The sequence below is a fragment of the Zootoca vivipara genome, chromosome 7, assembly GCF_963506605.1.
Source record: "Zootoca vivipara chromosome 7, rZooViv1.1, whole genome shotgun sequence".
In the NCBI taxonomy this organism is placed as follows: Eukaryota; Metazoa; Chordata; class Lepidosauria; order Squamata; family Lacertidae; genus Zootoca; species Zootoca vivipara.
The window spans coordinates 20,620,861-20,643,706 of record NC_083282.1 but is presented as its reverse complement, the minus strand read 5'-3'; the positions used below and the strand labels follow the sequence as shown (position 1 = coordinate 20,643,706).

At 45.3% G+C, this 22,846-nt stretch overlaps 1 protein-coding gene across 2 annotated transcripts; it reads left to right on the top strand.

Moving 5' to 3' along the window:
* The first annotated feature begins 608 nt into the window (after positions 1-608).
* On the top strand, positions 609-22,133 carry GCLM (glutamate-cysteine ligase modifier subunit). Of its 2 annotated transcripts, XM_035122649.2 has the most exons (7): positions 612-1,023; positions 13,833-13,898; positions 15,297-15,381; positions 17,773-17,829; positions 18,827-19,029; positions 19,323-19,437; positions 20,191-22,133. In XM_035122649.2, the coding sequence occupies exons 1-7, from the start codon at positions 898-900 to the stop codon at positions 20,361-20,363; spliced, it is 825 nt and encodes a 274-aa protein (XP_034978540.1). In that variant the 5' UTR covers positions 612-897; the 3' UTR covers positions 20,364-22,133. The 2 variants fall into 2 exon arrangements, with proteins under 2 accessions (XP_034978541.1, XP_034978540.1); XM_035122650.2 differs by lacking the exon at positions 17,773-17,829 and having other exon boundaries at positions 609-1,023.
* Positions 22,134-22,846: the final 713 nt, after the last annotated feature.

The following is a 22,846-nucleotide window of genomic DNA, read 5'->3' as shown; positions in this document are numbered from 1 at the left end:
TCACACAATGATACTGTACATTAGGAAACCTGCTCCTCATATGGGTGCTTTGGATTCATGGAATACTTTCACAATTCAGCAATTTTATTTCTTGTTGAATGCAAGCAGTTAATTTTGCAGCACATAATTTAAAGAATCACAGCCTTCAAAACCAGCCATGCTGATGAGTTCCAAGTTACACAATGCTACACTTCTACCCCTCCCTGACAAAGCAGTCTGTGTGTGGAAATCAAATTGTGCTCAGCGTGGGACACCCTTAACGAAGATATAGACGAGTCTAGGATCGTGCCGTGAGCATTCTTCTGGCGCCAAGGCGCACGAGTTTCCGTATCCAAGCAGCCCCCCTACCTCACTCAACACAAGGTGCCCTTACGCTGGGGGGGGGGGGAGAGAGAGAGAGAGAGAGAGACTTTCGTGATGCACGGCTGCTGTGGGGCGTGTGTTGGCGCGAAAGGAGTGTCTGAGACGGGCTGAGTTCCTAAGGTAACCGGCAGGGGGCGCTGGTCCAAAACACGCTCCCGGCGGAGAGCTGTCACGGCACATGCTCCTCACTACTGGGCATGCGCACTGGCAGCGAGAACCCCCTCCGTGTGTGTATATGTAGCGCGGGGTTCATCTGGGATCAAAGCAGTTGGCCGCCGCCGCTGGGAGGGCCGTTTGCGCTTGCTCCCCGCTGCTCTGTGTGTGTCCGTCCCGAGCCATGTGACCGGGGACAGTGACAAGGCACTTTTTCCCTCCTGCTGAGTCACCTTCCCTTGTCTGAAGTGGAAAAGGGAGGGAAGGAAGGAGAGAGGCGCCGCAGACTCTGCCCGGGTAGATTCCCTTCCTCTTTTCCTTCCTTAGGACCCGGCGGCCAGTGGCTTCCAAGCGGGCGGAGAGAGCAGGCTACAAGCGCACATGGGGACCGAGAGCGGCAGCGCCGGGGTGTTGCTGGGGCAGGCGGGCACCCTCAACCTGCAGACGGGCAACCTGCTCAACTGGGGGCGCCTGAGGAAGAAGTGCCCGGCCACCCCCAGCGAGGAGGTGAGCCTGCGGGAAAGGGGGGAGGAGACGCGTGGACGGTCCAGTCTGACAACGCCCGGGGCCGACCCGCTCTTGCTGGTCGTAAGAACGCGGGGGCGCGGATCCCGAATCTTGCTCTCCGCGCGGGATGACAACCCCCCAAAAATACCCCACCAAAGCCAGGCCGCTGCGATCGACCGCTCCCTCATAAATAATACATATAGGGGCTGGCAGGTTTTTTTGTTCCTCGTCGCGGTGCCTTGAAGGGGGTTATTTACATAGCTGCCAAGTTATCCCTTTTTTAAAGGGATTTTCCCTTATGCTGAATAGGTTTCCTCGCGAGAAAAGGGAAAACTTGGCAGCTATGGGTTATTTATTGTCTCCTTTCTGTGGCAAAGCAACGGGAGGCAGTGCTGGGTGTGCGTTTTCCCAAAGCACGTTGGTTTTATTGACTGGGGTTTTAGTAGTAGTTACACGTCTCTCTCGCGTTGAAAAAAGGAGGAGGAAGACCCCCAGAGACGATTATTTAAAAACATTGAGTTGGTATTAAAATCCAGATCTCTGTCTGAATCGGGGTGGAGGGGAATTAAAGCCTTTATTGATTTACTGGTTCTCTGCTCCGCTTTAGCTGAGGAGTTTGTGGGTTCAGAGCAATGTTGGAATCCCACCACGGAGTTATCATTTTTAGAAGCGTCAGTGTTAAGTAGATATTTGTTTATGTAGCTGTGTATTTTTCTCAGTGCAGAAACAATTTGCTTCTTCCACTGTACAGTACAGTATTGTGTTGTTGTCCAATGCCTTACAGTTTGCTTCCAGGCAAACAACCTGTTTGTAGAGCATTCACCTGATTTGTTTTGCACAGAGTTTGTAGGCAGGTTATATGACGTTGCACCAAGCAATTGTTATCACTTTCCTTGCTGCAAAAAGTCTGATTTTGTTTGGAAAGCAGTTTGTTGCCCATAATGTCAGCTGCCATAACTTCCTGGTTTGTCACTGATTTTCCCATCTGAAAAATTGTGATAGCCTCAAAGCATCCTTAGTCTCTCTTAATAGCCTTAAGAGTAGGGCTTTTTTGGGGAAAAAATTGAAGGCCATCACAATTTGTTAACAAGTGTTTTTCTGCTAAATTTTGAATATGATTTTTAAGAAACCTCTTAACAAGCATTTAGGCGAAAAGACTCCCCAAACATTTCTACATAATGTTTGGTATACTGTCAGGGCATACACTTCCACTTTGATTTATTCTGCTATGTTTCCCCTAAGCTTTCCTGAATCATACTTTCTAGAGACAAATAACACACCACTGAGCGACTTTTTTCCAAATCTCTTGCTAGCATTTTAGCAGTTTGATGAACTGTCCCATGTTTGATCAAGAAACTTACTGGAAATTTGATAGGCAGTTATGCCTTTGACGTCAGCCTAACTAAATACTGTACATGTCTAGCTTAGCAGTTAAATGTGAGCACCTTGAACTGTGTTGCAGCATGTAGCTGCAAAAACTTCCTTGCCTCACCCTGGTTGTAATTGACATATGGAATCCTGTTGTTCTTAGTTTGGCGATGTATTGCATCTTCAGGCTATGCTGACAGGCAGCACTGTATTTGGTCTTATGCTTGGCGGTCAGTCCTTTTTAAACAGCCTGAAATGGTCCTGTAAAACTGCATTTCATTCTAATAATTTTCTTATTGTTTTATTACTTATTTATTACATTTGTATACCGCCCTTCATCCAAAGATCACAGGGTGGTTCACAAACAAAATGTTGTTGTTTAGTCGTGTCCGACTCTTCGTGACCCCATGGACCATAGCACGCCAGGCACTCCTGTCTTCCACTGCCTCCCTTAGTTTGGTCAAACTCATATTGGTAGCTTCGAGAACACTGTCCAACCATCTTGTCCTCTGTCGTCCCCTTCTCCTAGTGCCCTCAATCTTTCCCAACATCAGGGTCTTTTCCAGGGAGTCTTCTCTTCTCATGAGGTGGCCAAAGTATTGGAGCCTCAGCTTCAGGATCTGTCCTTCCAGGGAGCACTCAGGGCTGATTTCCTTCAGAATGGATAGGTTTGATCTTCTTGCAGTCCATGGGACTCTCAAGAGTCTCCTCCAGCACCATAATTCAAAAGCATAGATTCTTTGGCGATCAGCCATCTTTATGGTCCAGCTCTCACTTCCATACATCACTACTGGGAAAACCATAGCTTTAACTATACGGACCTTTGTAGGCAAGATGATGTCTCTGCTTTTTAAGATGCTGTCTAGGTTTGTCATTGCTTTTCTCCCAAGAAGCAGGCATCTTTTAATTTCGTGACTGCTGTCACCATCTGCAGTGATCAAGGAGCCCAAGAAAGTAAAATCTCTCACTGCCTCCATTTCTTCCCCTTCTATTTGCCAGGAGGTGATGGGACCAGTGGCCATGATCTTGGTTTTTTTGATGTTGAGCTTCAGACCAACTCCATGGACAAAGACACAAAATACATAATAAAAACAAAAGCCAACACAAACCAATAACTCCCCCTCCTACAAATACATTTAAAAGGACATATAATTTAATCAGCCTAATTAAAGAGAAATGTTTTCCCCTGGCACCTAAATATATGTAATGAAGGCTAATAAAAATAAATAATTTTTATTATGGCTAATAAAATCTATTCAAAGCTTCTAGACAATATATCTTCTGGACTAAAATGTTCATGTATCATATTGACCTAGTTATTTTCTTATAATTGTTAATTTCACTCACCCCCAGTGCGCCATAAGGTGAAATATTGTAGTATTTTGTAACCCAAAGTACCGGTAGTCATCGTCAGCTTGAGGAAAGTTTTTTCCAAGCTTGCGTTTATTCTCAGCTATCCCACAATAACCATTTATACTCAAAACAGTGGGCATTTAGAGGACTTTTGCTTTCAGATCATACTTTCACCTTGATGTGAGAAGAAAAGTTTATCACAGCCACAAATCACAATAACCTTTTTTCGCCCTTTCAAAAGTACGCATAGTGAGTGTGTAGCAATAATTAAAATTTGCTTTGTGGCTTCTTGGGAAAATACATTGCTAATCTATTGGATTGATGTGTTGTTTTTAATTATTATTCTAAAGATGAGGTTCAGTTTTTAGCACTGAGCATCTATAAAGCCAGCAGCTTAGTTTCAGAACATGGATTATGAGGATTGGGAACCATTGTTCTGCAGACTATAGGCCCCCATACCATTCTGAGGTAGTAATGAAGTTATGTTTGGCAGCTATCCCGTAGCCTGCTTGGATATTGTGAGAGACAGGGGATATCGCGAAGTCCCTCCCCTCCTGAGTTCCAGCCAATCCCCGAGCACAGGGGAAAGCAGAGAGAGTTCCGATTCCAGTGGGGAAGCAGGAAGTCGTGTCCGAGGCTCAGGCAGGGTAGAGGAGCCAGGGTCCCAGGTGGGACAGGAAGGGGCGAATAAGGGGGGGAGACCCATCCCCCCAACTCCGGAATTACGCAGAAAGAGGAGGGGAAAGAGGATGGGTCTGCCAAAGCTTTTGTGTTGGAGAAAGACGCGCCAAAAGCCATTAGGAGGTTCTGAAACCGACTGACCACATCACTCCGTGTAAATAGCAATGACTTCAGCACTGTAAATACGCAGCACCAATAAAAGAATAAAATGCAGAGCTGCGTAGCGTCGTTACTCTGAAGTAGTCCACTCCGGCCACTGTGACAGCAACCTCCTAATCCTTTTTGGGCTACTTTGGAGTTGCCGGGATGAGCGTGTCAGAGGCGGAGAGATGGCGGCAGATTGCGGAGCAAGCCCAGCAAGAACTGCAGCAGCTGTCGCTGCAGGCGCAGGGGGAATTGAAGGCAGCTAAAGAAGAGACTAAGAAGGTCCAGGACGACCGGCTACAACTTGCGGAACAGGTGAGAGCGCTACAGGAAAGAGAGCAGGAATTAAGGGCGGTGGCGGTAGACCTCCAAAACAAGCTGGATGCAGAGAAAAACAAGGCGGGAGGGGCACCCCAAGTCCAAGTGCTGCCAGGAAGGAGAGCCGGGACGCTAGTAAGCAAGTTCAATGGAGACCCGAAGGAATATCAGGGCTTTGAGACTGAGATTGTGTATGCTCTTGAGCTGCACCACGATGAGTTCCCTGATGATGAGCACAGGGTAGCGTTTATTGTGGAGCACCTTACCGGGGCAGCCAGGGAGTGGCTAAGACCGTTAATCGCAACAAAGAATCCTTGCATGAAGAATGTCAAACTATTTCTAGAAGGTTTGAAAACGATGTATTCGTCCGATAGACATATGGACCAAACTAAGGAGGAACTTCATAATTTACGCCAAGGAAATATGACAGTTCGCGCGTATTGGGCGAAATTCACCATGCTGGTGCACAGATTGGGGTGGGAACTAGAGTCACCCCCAATGCAAGCGGCGTTCTACTTGGGGTTGCATGAGGAGGTGAAGGATGAGCTCTCGAGAGGTCCAAAGCCCAGTAATATGGATCAGCTGAGCAAAGCGGCTCTGGCGGTGGGGGTGAGACAGGAATCCCGGTGGAGCGACAAGCAAGCAACGCGCGCAAAGCGGGCTTGGTTCCCACGGTCGCAGGAGAAGCCACTCCCCCAACAACCCTTTCAAGCCACGCCTGGGGCCAGTCAGGACCAGGAACCCATGCAGATTGATAGCGCGCGCGCGCGCGGGCTTTTCAAACCCCAGCGGCGCCAAGACGCAAGGAGGGAAGGGGTGGGAATTGCTTTCTCTGCAACTCCCCCCAGCATCTCGTCAGAGACTGCCCACATCGCAGGGAGTGGCAAGGAAAGGCGGGAACGGTTGTGCCCTCCCCCACTGACGCAGCACCACAGCAGGGAAACGGGAAAGCCTGGCTGCAGGAGACAAGGGGCAGCAGCCAGGCACAGTCCGCAGACAACAGCCCCAGCCCACCCACCCGCACAGAGAGGAGCAGAGCCAGCCCACCCCTCCCAGAGCAGGAGTGGTTCTAGAAGTGACGCTCACGCTCCCAAATGGCTATCCCCTGACAGTCCTAGCCTTAATTGACAGTGGGGCGTCAACCAACTTCTTCTCGAGAAACTTTGCAGAAGAGCACCAGATCCAGCTTCTGCAGCTGGATTTTCCCCTGCACGTGGCAACCATTGACGGCAGAGAGCTGCTGGGGGGGGCCATCACTCATCAAACCCCCCCCCCATGAGAATGACGGTGGGAAGGCACTCAGAGACACTGGCATTCAACGTCACAACCATCTCAGACCCCCCCCATCGTCTTGGGCATGAGCTGGCTGGCGCGCCATGACCCCTCCATCAGTTGGCACCAGAGATGCATCACTTTTGGATCGGACTTTTGCCTGGAACATTGCATGCAGCACCAACCGGGGGAGGGGCCTCCGATAGCCACGGTGGCCACCATGCACGTCAAAGGGGGTGAGGCGATACCCAAGCCGTACTGGGACCTGCAGGAGGTCTTCAGCGAAGCGGAGTCCGACCACCTACCCCCACACAGGCCTTTTGACTGCCAGATCAACCTGGTGCCAGGGGCAACTATACCCCCAGCCAAGCTGTACGCCATGTCAGACCAGGAACTGGAGGATCTGCGCGCTTTCATCGACAAGAACCTCAAGCGGGGGTTCATCAGAGAAAGCAAGGCAGCAGGGGGCAGCCCGGTCTTCTGGGTGGACAAGAAAGACACGCAACAGCGCCGTCTTGTGGTGGATTTTAGACGGCTGAATTCAGTGACAGAGCCAGTGGCTTTCCCCATGCCCAGAGTGGATGATCTCCTGACAGCGGCACGCAGGGGCAAGATTTTCACCAAGCTAGACCTGAGGGGGGCGTACAACTTGATCAGGATCCGGGAAGGCGATGAATGGAAAACCACGATGTTCACGCCTCTGGGCTCTTTTGAATATCTGGTGATGCCCTTCGGGTTGCAAGGGGGCTCAGCATGCTTCCAGGCCTTCATGCACCACGTCCTGGGGTCCCTCCTCTTCAGGAAATGCTTGGTCTTCCTGGCTGACATCCTTATCTATTCCGATGACCCAGTGCAGCATGTGAAAGATGTCAGGGAGGTGTTGCAGCGCCTGAAGGAGAACCACCTGTATGTGAAGCTGGAGAAGTGCAAGTTTCACACCAAGGAGGTGGACTTCCTGGGCTACAAGCTGTCAGACAAGGGGCTGGCGATGGACAAGGACAAGGTGCAGGCCATCCTGGACTGGCACAGCCCCAGGACGCGCAAAGATGCCCAACGCCTACTAGGCTTCGCCAACTTCTACAGGAAGTTCATCAAGAACTTCTCTCGCGTTACGGCTCCCATCACTGACTGCCTGAGAGGCAAGCAGAAGTTCAGGTGGACACCAGAGGCGCAAGCAGCGTTCGACAGCCTCAAGAGGGTGTTCGCCTCAGACCAGAACCTGTTCCACGTGGTTCAGGACGCGCCCCTACGCGTGGAGACAGATGCTTCTGATAAAGCTGTGGGCGCCATTTTGTTGCAACTGGACGCCAACAGAGAGTGGAGACCCTGTGCCTTCTTCTCCAGGAAGTTGACCCAGCCAGAGCGAAACTACACGGTGTTTGATCGGGAACTTCTTGCGATCCACGCTGCGTTCCAGCACTGGAGACACTTCCTGGTGGGCGCCAAGCACCTCATCCAGGTGTGCACAGACCACAAGAACCTGGAGTTCTGGAGAACTGCCAGGGTGCTCAACCAGCGGCAGATACGGTGGGCAGAGTTCTTCTCGAACTTCAACTTCTCCATACACTACATCCCGGGAGAGCAGAATGTCAGGGCGGATGCCCTCTCCCGCAAGCCAGAGTACATGGAGGAGGAGGCGCCACCGGCACCCAGGCACATTTTCCCCCCGTCAGCTTGGTCCTGCGGAGCAGCAGTGGTGAGCGAGGCAGAACTCACAGCACTGACGGCAGCGGATGAATTTGCCAACCGCATCTTCAGAGAACTGAGAGGGGGGGGAGCAGGCAAAAGACTTTGCAGAACGCAGGGGGCTGCTTTTCTACAAGGGTGCACTGTACTTGCCCACCACCCAGCTTAGACGTACGGTCCTCAAGCAGATGCACGACAACCCAACGGCGGGTCATTTTGGGAGGGACAAAACCACTCACCTAGTCATGAGACACTTCTGGTGGCCAGGGGTGCGGGAAGATGTTCGAGACTATGTACGGGGCTGCGACACCTGCCAGCGGGCAAAGGTGGTCAGAGCAGCGCCACCGGGATTGCTGGAGCCCTTAGCCACGCCACACAGGCCGTGGGAAGTGGTGTCCATGGACTTCATCACAGATCTGCCTTCTTCCAGGGGCAAGACCGCAGTGTTGGTGGTGGTGGACCTCATGTCCAAAATGTGCCACTTTATACCGTGTGCCAGGGCGGTCTCTGCAGAAGAGACAGCCAAACTGTTTGTGGATCACGTATTCAGACTGCATGGATTACCTTTAAGGGTTATTTCAGATCGTGGCCGCCAATTTGTTTCCAGGTTCTGGCGGCGGCTCATGAACCTCCTGCAGGTGGAGGTCAGCTTGTCGACGGCTAGACACCCGCAGACCAATGGACAGGCGGAGAGGGTCAACGCCATTCTGCAGCAGTACCTGAGATGCTACGTCAGCCAGCGGCAAACGGACTGGGTGGATCGCCTGCCACTGGCAGAATTTGCCTACAACAATGCGGTGCACGTCTCCACAGGGGTGTCGCCCTTTAAGGCCAATTACGGGCGTGACCTCAGATCTTTCCCAGAGAGGGAGGGGGAGGAGGAGGAGGAGGGCCCACAGGCTGAGGATTGGGCAGAGGAACTGGAGACGGTGCACCAGCAGCTCAGAGAACACTTGGAGAGAGCCAAGGAAGCGTACAAGAAGGGGGCAGATCGCCACAGGCGACCGGGGGAGGTCATTAGGGTGGGGGACAAAGTTTGGTTGTCCTCGGAGGGCCTTCCCATCAGAGGGCGATGCAAAAAGCTGGCGCCCAGAAGGTTGGGCCCCTTCACGGTCACGCAACAGGTCAACCCGGTGGCATACAGGCTGGCACTGCCAGAGGACATGAGGGTGCACCCAGTGTTTCATAGATCGCTGCTGTCGCCGTACAGGGAAAGCAGCAGGCTCCGAGACAGCGAACAAACCCCTGAGGGAGGGGGGGAGAGGGAAGGCAGGGAGCAACTCAATGAGGCCACGGCCATCCTGGATTCAAGGTGGGGGGTGGGGGGACTGGAGTACCTCATGGCATGGGAGGATGCTCCACCGTCCCAGAATGAATGGGTCCCAGCCACTCAGATACAGGAGGAATTCCTGGTAGAAGAATTTCACGCCCTCTTTCCCCATAGACCCAAGCCCTGGCACATGGAAAGGGAGGGGGAGGGGGAGGAAGCACGGGAGAGCAGTTCACCATGGCGCTGGGAAGCGGAGTTTGAGGAACCAGAGGATGAGGTATGGGTGTCACCGAGATCCACCCAGTCAGAGGAAGGAGCAGATTGGCAGAACATTTTTACCCCTACCAGCTCTGACGCCACGGACTTTTTGGGATTCCCGTCCTCACAGGCGGAAGGGGGGGGCTCGCAGGACTGGGGGGAGGTGTTCACACCAACGGGCTCGGAAAGCACTGAGTTCTTAGGCTTCCAGTCGTCACCGACACCTGGGGGGGACCTGGGGAGGGGTGAAGGAGAGCTTGGGAGGGGGTGGATGTGAGAGACAGGGGATATCGCGAAGTCCCTCCCCTCCTGAGTTCCAGCCAATCCCCGAGCACAGGGGAAAGCAGAGAGAGTTCCGATTCCAGTGGGGAAGCAGGAAGTCGTGTCCGAGGCTCAGGCAAGGTAGAGGAGCCAGGGTCCCAGGTGGGACAGGAAGGGGCGAATAAGGGGGGGAGACCCATCCCCCCAACTCCGGAATTACGCAGAAAGAGGAGGGGAAAGAGGATGGGTCTGCCAAAGCTTTTGTGTTGGAGAAAGACGCGCCAAAAGCCATTAGGAGGTTCTGAAACCGACTGACCACATCACTCCGTGTAAATAGCAATGACTTCAGCACTGTAAATACGCAGCACCAATAAAAGAATAAAATGCAGAGCTGCGTAGCGTTGTTACTCTGAAGTAGTCCACTCCGGCCACTGTGACAGATATAATGAAAGCCTCAGTTCAAATCAAAATAGAGGTGAGTATTACTTTACAATAGGCAGGGTGGGAGCGATACTAGGAATAATAGTAAACTACAACACAGATTGTGTAGTTTATTGTTGTTCTTAGTGTGCTGCTATTATGGAAGTTGTGTAATTTTTATGAATTTCATGTGCTTTTGTGTGAATGCTGATATTATAATGTATTTGTATTATGTTTATGTTTTAAAATATGTTGCGTGTCGCTTGGGAAACTTGTGCGACAAGCTACTGTTGTTTAGTCGTTTAGTCGTGTCCGACTCTTCGTGACCCCATGGACCATAGCACGCCAGGCACTCCTGTCTTGCACTGCCTCCCGCAGTTTGGTCAAACTCATGTTCGTAGCTTCGAGAACACTGTCCAGCCATCTTGTCCTCTGTCGTCCCCTTCTCCTAGTGCCCTCAATCTTTCCCAACATCAGGGTCTTTTCCAAGGATTCTTCTCTTCTCATGAGGTGGCCAAAGTATTGGAGCCTCAGCTTCACGATCTGTCCTTCCAGGGAGCACTCAGGGCTGATTTCCTTCAGAATGGATAGGTTTGATCTTCTAGCAGTCCATGGGACTCTCAAGAGTCTCCTCCAGCACCATAATTCAAAAGCATCAATTCTTCGGCGATCAGCCTTCTTCATGGTCCAGCTCTCACTTCCATACATCACCACTGGGAAAACCATAGCTTTAACTATACGGACCTTTGTCGGCAAGGTGATGTCTCTGCTTTTTAAGATGCTGTCTAGGTTTGTCATTGCTTTTCTCCCAAGAAGCAGGCGTCTTTTAATTTCGTGACTGCTGTCACCATCTGCAGTGATCAAGGAGCCCAAGAAAGTAAAATCTCTCATTGCCTCCATTTCTTCCCCTTCTATTTGCCAGGAGGTGATGGGACCAGTGGCCATGATCTTGGTTTTTTTGATGTTGAGCTTCAGACCATATTTTGCACTCTCCTCTTTCACCCTCATTAAAAGGTTCTTTAATTCCTCCTCGCTTTCTGCCATCAAGGTTGTGTCATCTGCATATCTGAGGTTGTTGATATTTCTTCCGGCAATCTTAATTCCAGTTTGGGATTCATCTAGTCCAGCCTTTCGCATGATTAATTCTGCATATAAGTTAAATAAGCAGGGAGACAATATACAACCTTGTCGTACTCCTTTCCCAATTTTGAACCAATCAGTTGTTCCATATCCAGTTCTAACTGTAGCTTCTTGTCCCACATAGAGATTTCTCAGGAGACAGATGAGGTGATCAGGCACTCCCATTTCTTTAAGAACTTGCCATAGTTTGCTGTGGTCGACACAGTCAAAGGCTTTTGCATAGTCAATGAAGCAGAAGTACAGTGGTACCTCGGTTTATGAACACAATTGGTTCCGGAAGTCTGTTCATAAACTGAAGCGTTCATAAACTGAAGCGAACTTTCCCATTGAAAGTAATGGAAAGTGGATTAATCCATTCCAGACGGTCCGCGGAGTAACCGTTCATAAACTGAAGCGAACTTTTCCATTGAAAGTAATGGAAAGTGGATTAATCCGTTCCAGACAGGTCCGCGAAGTACTTAAACTGAAGCGTTCATAAACTGAAACATGGGTGTAATTGGTTCCGGAAGTCTGTTCATAAACTGAAGCGTTCATAAACTGAAGCAAACTTTCCCATTAAAAGTAATGGAAAGTGAATTAATCCGTTCCAGATGGATCCGCGGCGTTCGTAAACTGAAAATTCATAAACTGAGGTGTTCATAAACCGAGGTTCCACTGTAGACATTTTTCTGGAACTAGTAGCGACAAGCTACTAACATGTCTTAATTAATAATAATACTGTACTTCCCTGAAGGGTTCCTGCTCTGACACGTGTAAAACATACCTACCAGAAGCATGGGTTCCTATTTTATTATCTTTTTTTCTCTGCATACAACTACAGTATTACCTTAGAGACCAACTAAGTTTGTCATTGGTATGAGCTTTCGTGTGCATGCACACTTCTTCAGATTTTTTATTATGTTTCAACTACGTCAGACCAACACGGCTACCTACCTGTAACTAGAACTACAGTATTGTTTATAACTCAGTGGCTTTCAAGCTGAAAGCCAGAAAACGGGAGTTCCTCAGTGAGAATATGAGTAGTGATGGACAGGTTTTCTGAAAAGACTGTTTGTATACTACAACCCGTCTGGCCCTGTAATGTGTAGCTGCAGGGAAGGGTTGGGTGTGTTACAGGGCGTAGTCTCAGTTCATGCCAGGTGATGGTACATGGCATTCACTGGCTGCCAAAAGATTTGGCCGGCAGCCTACACAAACTGAGTGTGGCTCATAGAGTATGCCCCAGAATATGTTGGAAGATGTAGACCACTCAGAGATTCCTTAGCACAGACCACTCAATGGGGAAGGGGTTTCCCAAAGCTAGAAACTTTGAAAACCACTGTTTTGGTTTTACACCTGGGGAATCGAGTCAAATAATAAATTTGAAGCTTTTTTCTGTAGCTGCGCTTTTCACACTTTACAAACAGTCCAAAGCCATCATCACAGCAGGGAACACTAAATATGAGGGCTGTTAACGGATTAAAGAATTATTAGTTGATATTGGCGTCTTAACCAATGAGTTAATTACAGATGTTTAAATACTGTAACATGGTATCAGAATCTCAGTTAATAAGGTGCCTTTCTGAAAGAGAAAAAGTGTGAGGCGGCTTCCAATTCAATAGACAAATGCTACTCTATTCTAGTAGGAAAAATCATATTTAGTTTTCTCATTCCGAAAGTTTGGCATAATTAAACATGCCCAAAACATGCTTAATATTTGCCTTTCGATGAATTGTTTCACAACAATTAAATCAGTCAAACCATTTTAAAGCTTTACTTAGGATGAATTTGTAGCTTTTGCAAATGATCTTCGCATGAGAAATACACAACTACAAGACCAGGTGCTGGATTTTGCTTCTCTTCCCTTTTTAAAAATAATAATGGAAGTTGTTGTTCATTCAGACCTGGACTCAAACTTCCCTTGTTAACTGAAAAAGTTAATTGATCATGCCATTCAGTATCAGCCAACCCTCAATTCAGATCACAGTGATGTTGAACAGGAAGTTGAAACTTGTCCAACATCCTAATTTTTCTTCAGTTAATGAGGATCATATTGATACAAATGAGTTAAAAATGAAAACCTGTACAGAATTATTGGGTAAGTTAAGGTAGAAAAAGGCAGAAAGAAGACAGTGGTCTATCGATGAATCACTGGCCGATGCTTAAATGTTAGATAAACCACTATTTTTTGGTGACAGGAACAAGCCACAGCAAGCCTTACATTCTTGTACCCCTCCCCTGCCCTCCTCTAGTAGAATTTTCCAGTTCCGTATGTTTTGGTGACTTATTCCTTCTTTCCTTTGCCCCCCAAAGTCATGAATCTGCTGCATTATTTGAGGGTTCCTCTCATTTCCCATCTAGGCCCCTAATGTGACCTTATGGAGGCCACCCCCTTTCCCTAATGGGAGAAAGGAGCAATACTTTAGAACTGGCATGGTGAATTGCAGAAAAAAATTGGATTCCTTCCCTTTTTACTGTTTCCTGTTTACATCTGTCCTCACATTTTTGTTCTATCACTGTACCCAGGTATAACTTGCTTAGTTTGTGTGCATAAGAGAGAAGATATGGGGATCAGCAGAGGCAGGTTTAATTTCCCTTTCTCACTGCATTGCAAAATTGAAACCAAACAGTGTTGAATAGTGAATATGTTGCTTTGCAGCTGCGGGATTGCATTCAGAAAACCTTAAATGAGTGGAGTTCAAAGATCAGCCCAGATCTATTGCAGGTAAGTGACCTTTCCTGTTTTGTGTTTCCTTGCTAGTATGCTAGTCAAATAATTAGAATTTTCTCTGGCCCAAACTCAGTCTGTCCTTGTTAAATGTAATTTATTACTGGAGAGAGAAACAATATAATGAAAGTTATCGTAGAAGAATTAAAGTGTCTTTACCTGGAACCAAAATGATAATAAAGTCAGAGGCAGACATTCCTTCCCATTCCAAAGAGTAGGGATGGGCAGGTGGAGAGCTGACACACGTCTGGTCACTGCCCTCCATATGCTTCTTTGTGACACAGAGCAGGACCTTGGTGGACAAATGGAGTGTCCAGACAGGTTCCTGTGGGAAGAGGCGATCCTTTAGGTAATTGGAATCCCGAGCCATTTAGGGCTTTAAATGTTAAAAGCAGCACTTTATCATGGACTGGTTGGACACAGAGGAATGATGAGAGGCACCAGCTGGGGAACCCCCAAGGAAGAAGGCTCAGAGCCCAGGGATTGGTGGTGGGACGACGATGAGGTGTCAGAAGGAGAAGAGGAAGAAGATTGGGAAGAGGTGTTGAAGCTGAAGAGGTAACAGGGTTTAGTGAATAGGGAGAGTCGAATTCCCCTCCCTTCTAGTCTCCCAGAACCAGAAGAGGCATGAAGAGGGAAGAGCAAAAACAGGCACGCTGGCAGAGTCTCAGATTGCTTGGGAAGGACCAGGGAGATGAGGAGACTTAGGCAGCTGGGGTAAGGCAGGGACCTTGATTCTCCACAACTGTCTCATAAGGACAATATTTACTGAGAAGAGTTACTGTGCTTATGGGCCTGGCACTACTGAGCAGACCTTGTTTATTCTAATAAAGAGTTAATTTCGCTTACTCCATGTGATTTATTGCTGATCCACTCCTGCCAGTCCCATTTTGCAATTAGAATGGGACCAGAGGCCCTGTAATTGGATGGATTGTGTAAAGATAACCCCGTGACTGTTTTTATTTTCTTTTTAAAACTGTTTGTTGCATGTGGTTTTATTTCATGCCCTGCATTTTTGAGGCTGAATGCAGGCATAACATAAAACGAGGACTCTCAGAATATGTGTAGTGCTACAAATCTGCCTTCCATACTGAAGATGTGCTTTGCCTTTCACGCAGTTTGATGAGGTGCTTGTCAGACTTTCCCTTTGTAGTCTCCAGCTGTGCAGTGTGGACCAGGCCTTTTGCAACTGGGTGCCTCAGACAGAGGGATTCCAGGATTTTTGTCTGAAGCATCTGCTGCAGAGTTGTTTGCTCCCCCCCCCCAACACCATATGAAAACAGAATTTTGGTGAAGCTTAAGGCTGCTTTTTATATGTCTTCTCTAATGACACAAGATGTGCTTAGCTGCCAATACTGGTAAGCTGCTTCTGACTGTCAACACATTTATTTGCAGGAGCTGCCCGAAACCCTTGAATGTACTCTAGCCCAAGCAATAGAAAAGATCAATCCTGAAGAGAGGGAAGAACTGAAAGTTTCAGGTATAATTTGTTTGTTGACTTCATTGGGAGAGATGGGATGGAGCAGGGCCCAGTGTTAGTCAACCAGCTTCTTAGCTACAGAGAGTCACCTTCCTCTGACGACTTATGGAATATTAAATTGAATAGGTTGGGGAATTGAGTAAGAAGTCTACCGTAGCATAGCACAACTTAACTGTATTATGAATGGATGGGGCTGCAGAGCTGAAAGGCAGCACACTCTGCCATTGGCCAGGAGACCAAAGCTCGTTTCTCTGCATATTACCCTATATGCTGCTTTTGTTCAATTAACTTCAGTAAAGTATTATCACTTACCGGTACTTTCTCTTGGGACTCTTATCTGCATTATTCTAGTCACCCTGCTGACAAGAATTGCAGTCGAGGATCTGCTAACTAAACAACCTGATGACTAATTCATAGGACAAAGCAGTATTATTTATTTCCCTTTAATATTTTTATCCTGCTTTTCAGACAATTGTCCTCTCCCAAAGGGGATCACAGTAATAAAAAGAAAGATAATTTAACCCTGCTTACCTGGGTGTATTTAAATTTAAAATGCTTACTTCTGAGAAAACACGGTTAGCATTGCACAGTTAATAATTCATCTACATTTAGACTGTGTTTGCATCATGATTTAACATTATGAGGCCATGCCTTTGCAAGCCAGGCTTGCACACACGCGCACACCGCAGGTTTATTTATCTGGCATGCTCTAGAGAACTATAGTTAAGAGTGACCCCAGTTAAGGATACTGTGGTTAATAAAAAATAGAAGCAGAAATGCTTGATCGCCTCTTCACAGCCACGCCAGAGGGGAGGGGAGAGTGCATGAGCCCTGGGCTTGCTCTCATAACACTGAACTAGAGTTTCATGCAGATGTATCCAAAGTGCGCACTACCAGAATTTTGGTACTGCTCTGCTTATATCATTGCATCCATATTGCTCTTTCCAAAGTCTGTACTCAACAAAAATCTTCAGGATCATCTCATAGCCTCAGACAATGCATATCTTCTTTCCTTCCTTCCTTCCTTCCTTAAAGTAGCTGATGCCCCTGTTGCAATGCTGGAAGTAAAATGAAAACAGAACTGGGACAAATGGCCAATTGCATAATGCGTCAGCTTGTGAGCTTCCAGAGCCTCTGGCTGTTGGATACAGAATGGTGTGTTAGATGGACTTCTGGTCTCCTTCAGTAATGAGCAATTCTGAAGTTTCTCAAAGAGAGGGCAGACATTTCTTGGATACAGCACAGTTACAGCAGGGTCGTGGAACCATCCTAGTGCTCTGTATAGATAGTGGCTATCCTTGCACCCTGAAAATGAAAACTGTTGTTAGTTCAAAAATAGCTACATAAATATTAGTAAATCTTGCTGAGAGGTGTGTGCCAACCTGGGTCTCTCTTGGGCTTGGTATTGAAGGCGCAGCCAATAATCTTTCATAGACGCTTCCTGAACAACAAGTTAATGAACTACTTTGAACCAAGGTTTTTATCTGAGTTGATAAGGCAATCTCTGTTCCATCAATTATTTTGAGAGCACCTACCATAAAAAAAAATCATGCATCTATTGTAAGTGAAATAAAGAAGCAGGTTTTTCATCACCTCGTTCTAGGCAGAGCCATGGGCTAAGGCCAACTATGGGGAACCTTTGCCCCTCCAGATGTTGATGAACTACGACTCCCATCATCCCTGACCATCAGCGATGCTTGCTGGGGCTGATGGGACTTGACTGAAGGGCCAAAGGTTCCCCAACCCCTGGACTAAAGGGAAAACAACATTTCTGCCATTCTTTAACTCATCCAGTGCGTTTGGAGCTCATTGGCAAAAAATCCTTGTCTTCACATGTAGAGAAATAATCTGTGGGCCGCTGTTCACCAAAAGGACCTGAGCAAACATGTCTTAAGTCAAATTGCTTTGAAATCTAACCTTTCTATAAGCTTGTTTTGCATTTCATCTTAATGGGAGCCTTGCCTAGAAATCTATAAACCCAGAAATAACCTAGAGCAGCTAATAACCCTTAGCTCAGTCTCTGAAAAGGCGGACATTGTGTAATATACGTCAGACTTTTTAATTGGAACAATTGGTGTTCTTGGGAATTAATTGCTTTTTGGAGGGGAACTTCTTGCGTTGTTGTTCTTGTTGCTTTATAGCTAAGTTGTATTTGTGCAAGACATCAACTTAAAGGAAGTAGGAGGCTGCATAATTCTTCCCAGCCTTTCTAGGAGACTCTGGAATTTGAACACGGGACCTTCTGCATTCAAATTATGTCCTCTGCCACAGTGTTTTGGTCATTAATCTGTGCAGATTTGATGTGCTATTGAATGGTCAGAAACACACAGTTGGGAATTTGCATTATTTGCAGATGTTGCTTTCCCTTATTAACTCGTCTTTTATTTTCAGCAAAATTGTTTATCGCAGGATCAAACACTTCATCAATCAGAGAAGCAGTCAGTATGAGTAAGTTGGCAACTTACATTTGAACATATCCAAAGTTTGCAGGGTCTCTTCTTTTTCTTTTTAAATCTTTTCTGGCTCTGAAACAGAGAAGCTTTTCCTAGTCATGAATGTTTTAAAAATCTATTGAACTTTGTATCTTTTCCCTACTGTCTTTGAACAAAGTTGGCAGACAGTGAAATGGGGGGGGGGTCGCTTTCAGTCGAGGGACTGCATTTCTCGTGGTTTCCATTTCAGGGTCCGTCTTTCAAATAACAGATGCAGCTAAAAGGAAGGTGAGCAGGCCTGACCAACACATGCATACCTGAACATACCTCACATATCACATGTATGCATACATATACAGCACACAACACACACACAATTAGGTTTGGGAGGGGGGAATTTGCATTGGAGACAGTAAGACTTCTAACGTACCGTAAGTGCAGTTGGGCAAGGGTGCATTTTCAGCAAGGGGGTTTGGCAGCTGTGATCCTCCTTGCAATTGACCACCATGCCACATTTTGGCATTGGATGGGGTGGAGCTCCTACTGGCTTTAATCCTAGGCTTTTTTCAAGCCTAATTTCACTAGGCCAGAAGTGCACACCGACTTACTAAGAACTGGAAGAAATCCAGATTTTGCATTGCAGAGCAAGCAAAAATTAGCCTTTTGTTTTTCTGATAGCTAAACTCTGAAAGTAACCCTTTTGTTTGGTTTCCTTGGTGTACTATTGTATGTTCAGAACTATTAAGAACTCTGCTTTCATTCCTCTCTTTTCAGCATATTTTGCTGCAAAGTAATACCTATTGTATAGGTTCTTTCTTGTAATTCGAAAATAGTTTAGCTTGATCTTGTAAAATAGATTTGTCTCTGCAGAGATTTTGTGGATTCAGGGAACTGAACATTTATACTAGGAGATAGAATAAGTCATTAGAAGACAAGTAGATTCGTGTTTCTTAAAGCATCCTGTAATTCATTTTTATTCTATTTAAGCATGAAAGTTTTTCTCTCTTTTTTAGCATGTTCTGCCCTTGGTGTCGACCAGTTAGATTCTGTGATAATTGCTCCTCCTCCAACCGAAGACGGAATTAATATTTCCTTAGAATATTTACAACCTTACTGGGCAGAGCTTGAAAACTTAGTTCAAAACAAAAAGATTGTTGCCATAGGGACTTCTGATCTAGATAAAGCACTGTTGGAGCAACTGTTCTTGTGGGCGCAGGTAAGAGGCAGTGTTCAACTGAAATTACCTGGATCTGGTGCTTTTTCTGTTAATATGTTCTACTAAATATATTATGAAATCAGATCCAGTTTTAATCCTGAATACAGTACAGACACTTTATAGCCAGCTGGGCAAGTGAGTAGTTGCATCCCTATGTTTGATATGTGAAGCATTTTTTAAAAGTTTAGAAAATGGAGCAGCTTTCCATTGTCATAAAGAATGTGCAGTCACTTAATTAAATATAATGTAAGGCAAACACCAAAGCGCTATCTTAATTTTTACTTTTTTTCTAGGTGAAACCAAGCAGTAACCAGGTGAATCTTGCATCCTGTTGTGTGATGCCACCAGATTTGACTGCATTTGCTAAAGAGTTTGATATCCAGCTTTTGACTCATAATGATCCAAAAGGTAATGTCCTGTTAATTGCCTTGATAGAGTAGAGTAGACCAAAGGTCCATTTATGCTTTGCCATTTTATGATCAATAAGAATTAGCTGTACTGTATTATCACAGAATTAGTTCCATATTCTCTGTAGGGCACAATGTTTAGAAAAAGAACCTTTTCTGGATGCCAGCTTAAATCAAAGCCAGAATAGCTCAGCTCAATGTTTGAGGACAACATGTGCATAGGGTGCACTGCCTGTTACCATTTGAGCTAAGAATTCATTATTCCCACCTTTTTAACAATGAATTTCTGGCTTATATCACTAGTATGTTTGGAGATTTTAAAAAAGCTGGTGTTGATTTGGACTTAATGCAGTCAAGGAACTCATTCAGCAGGCAAAACATAAAGTCATTTGTAGAGATAACACCGCAGCAAAGATGTGCATAACAATAAGCCAGGAGATAAATTCTGCAGTGCTCGATTGGTTTGAACAAACTTGGACTTTTTAAATAATGTGCAAACTATCATATTATAAAAGGTTAAGTAATGAACAACTGTAGAAGGTTCTGGATTGTTGGTCTTCTTGGTGATGTTCTGGCATGGCAAATATCAGGACTGTGTTCAACCATGTAGTGTGTTTGCTTTATTGTAATTACATATACTGTATACATATTTCAAATATGATTGGCATTCAGATTGGTATTTTGAATGCTGGTAGCTCAATTTCATAAAAGCTTTGCTAATCATCTCCTTCTCCTTTCCCTGTTCTAACCTTAGAACTCCTTTCCGAAGCAAGCTTCCAAGAAACACTTCAGGAGAGTATCTCAGATTGCCAAGTGCATGAATGGACTCCACTGTGGCTTCTGCGATATTCAGTCATTGTTAAGAGCAGAGGAGTCATCAAATCCAAAGGCTACATCTTGCAAGCTAAAAGAATCCCAGCGTCTTAAGATGAACCTTGGCATTAACCTGCTTCTGAAAGACCCTGTCTCTGCTAGATAATTGCACCAAGATGCAAACTGGAATTTGTAAAGACCAAAATGTTTTATTATCAAGTAGTCAGTGAAGCCCAAATTACATACTGTATTGGAGTAAGAGTCTGATACCATATTTCTCTATCAATTTCCTTTCATTTCATACATGTGTGTTTTTTGTTGAGTTCAGCTTGCTCACTTGTGAAATATTATTTTTCATTAACTGTTCAGGTGATTTAGAGATGGTATATAAATAAAAATATTTGAAATATTTTAATGACTAATATAAAGAGAATTTGACTAGGTATATTTTGATTGAAATATTTCTGTTTGCAAGGAGTAATGTAATTTGTTAAACCTTATTGCTGCTAAGCAGACAGCAGATTAAATTTGGGGACACTGGTAGATAGAGCACTCTGATTTTAAACCAGAGATGTAAAATTCAGTTATATGCAAGTAAATTGTTTAATATATTCATGAATATATGTGGTTTCCCCACCACTCCAGTCATAATACAGTGTAATACTTTATTATGTAACTTTTTTCTTCTATCATGCCTATACTACATTTCTCTTGATATATGCCCAAGGATTTGTCAAACTTTGCCTAGTTTCATTTTGCCAGTCCTAAAGCATGATTTATATTTTGAGACCCATAGAAAGATGATTGGCTTTATATATAACCGTGGCATTACGTACAGTATAGGTCAGGAGTTCCCAAATTTGAGTCTAGCTGTTTTTGGACTACAGTTCCCATCATCTCTGATCACTGATCCTGCTACCTAGGGATGATGGGAGGAGACCCAATTCTGTCTGAAAAGCAGGAGACCCAATTCTGTCTGAAAATCAGAGCTGTCATAGTTAAACGAAAATAAGTTTGGGTTGGTTCCAGACTGAATAACTGTACACCTGCTGAAATAAATGGAATTTGTTACTCATGACTGACTTAAATCCTGATGATTTACAGCAGGTCCACTCAAAGCATAACTAAGGGCTCATCCACACTTTTGCTTTTCCCACCACTTTATCCTGGGAAAGCCTATTCACTGCTGAATCAGAGCAGATGTCAATTGGGTTTTCAATGGATTGAAGTTTCCTCTGATTCAGCGGTAAAGAGCAGATTTTCCTGGGGAAAGTGGCTGGGCAAATGGAAAACTACTTACCCGTGCAAAGAATAGGCAAGCCCTTTGGGTAGCATCAACCCTTTGTTTTTGTCAACTAGTTTGGTGCATTCAGTGCTCTGGACTGCTTTTAACCTATGGAAACTTCTATAACTAAAGCAGATTTCTAGTTTTTCATTTAGTGTACTGTATAGCCAAATACATTTTGGAGGTTTTATGCCATTTGAGGAAGGTTAACTTTTGTATTTGTATATGCATACCTATTTAATGCACTAATGACAGGTTTCATGAGGGGTGGTAAACTTTTATCTGAAGTCCAGAGTTTTACATTCTAATTAAAAATAGCATCATAATGGGTAGCTAGGAAGAATAAATGCTTTTGTACTGTCTATCATATTCTGTTTACGTACTTTAATCCATTCCAGTGGGCAAACTTCTAAAGTTTTTTTAATAAAGTTTTTGAATAAGGGGGTTTAAGCATTTCGTGATGTTTGGGACCTAAAATGTTTTAACTAAAGCTTCTCAGACAGGATTCTGGCATAAACTTTGATTTGCAGCATAAATATCCAAATAATTCTGGCGATATTGCTAAAAATAGTATGTACTGAATTTGCAGGTGGTCTGTTTATGGAAATTTGGGGTTGCAAAACAAAAGATATAGACAGCTGCAGTTGTATGTAGTCTTCTTCAGAATTAACTGGTTTTATTTAAACTTCTGTACCTAATGAACTTTTACTAGTTTGAAAATCATTGTTGATTAAAAAAACCCTTGCTTGACAGAAATTAGCTGCTAACTGCTTCTCCTCTTTGTGTGTGTCTCTATGCAAATTTTCAAATAATATTTTAGGTTATGTTGTCCTTTTTTGGAGGTAGGGAATGAGGAACTGCAGATTTTGGTTTGGATTTTCTCCAGCCAGCATGAAGAGCACTAGATGGAATGCTTCCCATAAAATAATAGGATGAGATAATACTTTTAAACAGATTTTTAGCTATGCATGTTATCTGGAAAACACACATATCCCAAATATTGAGTCAAGGCTCTGCCCCATCTAGTGCTTCTTTTTAGTTCATTTTAATACTGTACCGGTATTTCAGATTCAGTGCTGGAACAGGTGACATAACCAAATCCTTCCCTAACACAACTTGTACCCTAATCTTAAACTGCCATATTTCAAAAAGTAAAAACCAGGACACTCTGTTTTTTTTATTGACTTGGCTAAGCTCCAGGACAAAGCACCACCTTTCAGAAATTTCCCCCGGACGTCAGTGCCGCCTTTGAAATCCCGGGAAAATCTGGCTGTATGGCAGCCCTGTCTTAAGTGTTTGCAGATATACTTGA

Bases quoted from the DNA above. Each gene is read 5' to 3' on its own strand.
- GCLM (XM_035122649.2), top strand. From the start codon at position 898: ATGGGGACCGAGAGCGGCAGCGCCGGGGTGTTGCTGGGGCAGGCGGGC. The intron at 13,899-15,296 runs GTAAGTGACCTT...ATTTATTTGCAG, and splicing joins TCAGCCCAGATCTATTGCAG to GAGCTGCCCGAAACCCTTGA. The intron at 17,830-18,826 runs GTAAGTTGGCAA...TCTCTTTTTTAG, and splicing joins CAGAGAAGCAGTCAGTATGA to CATGTTCTGCCCTTGGTGTC.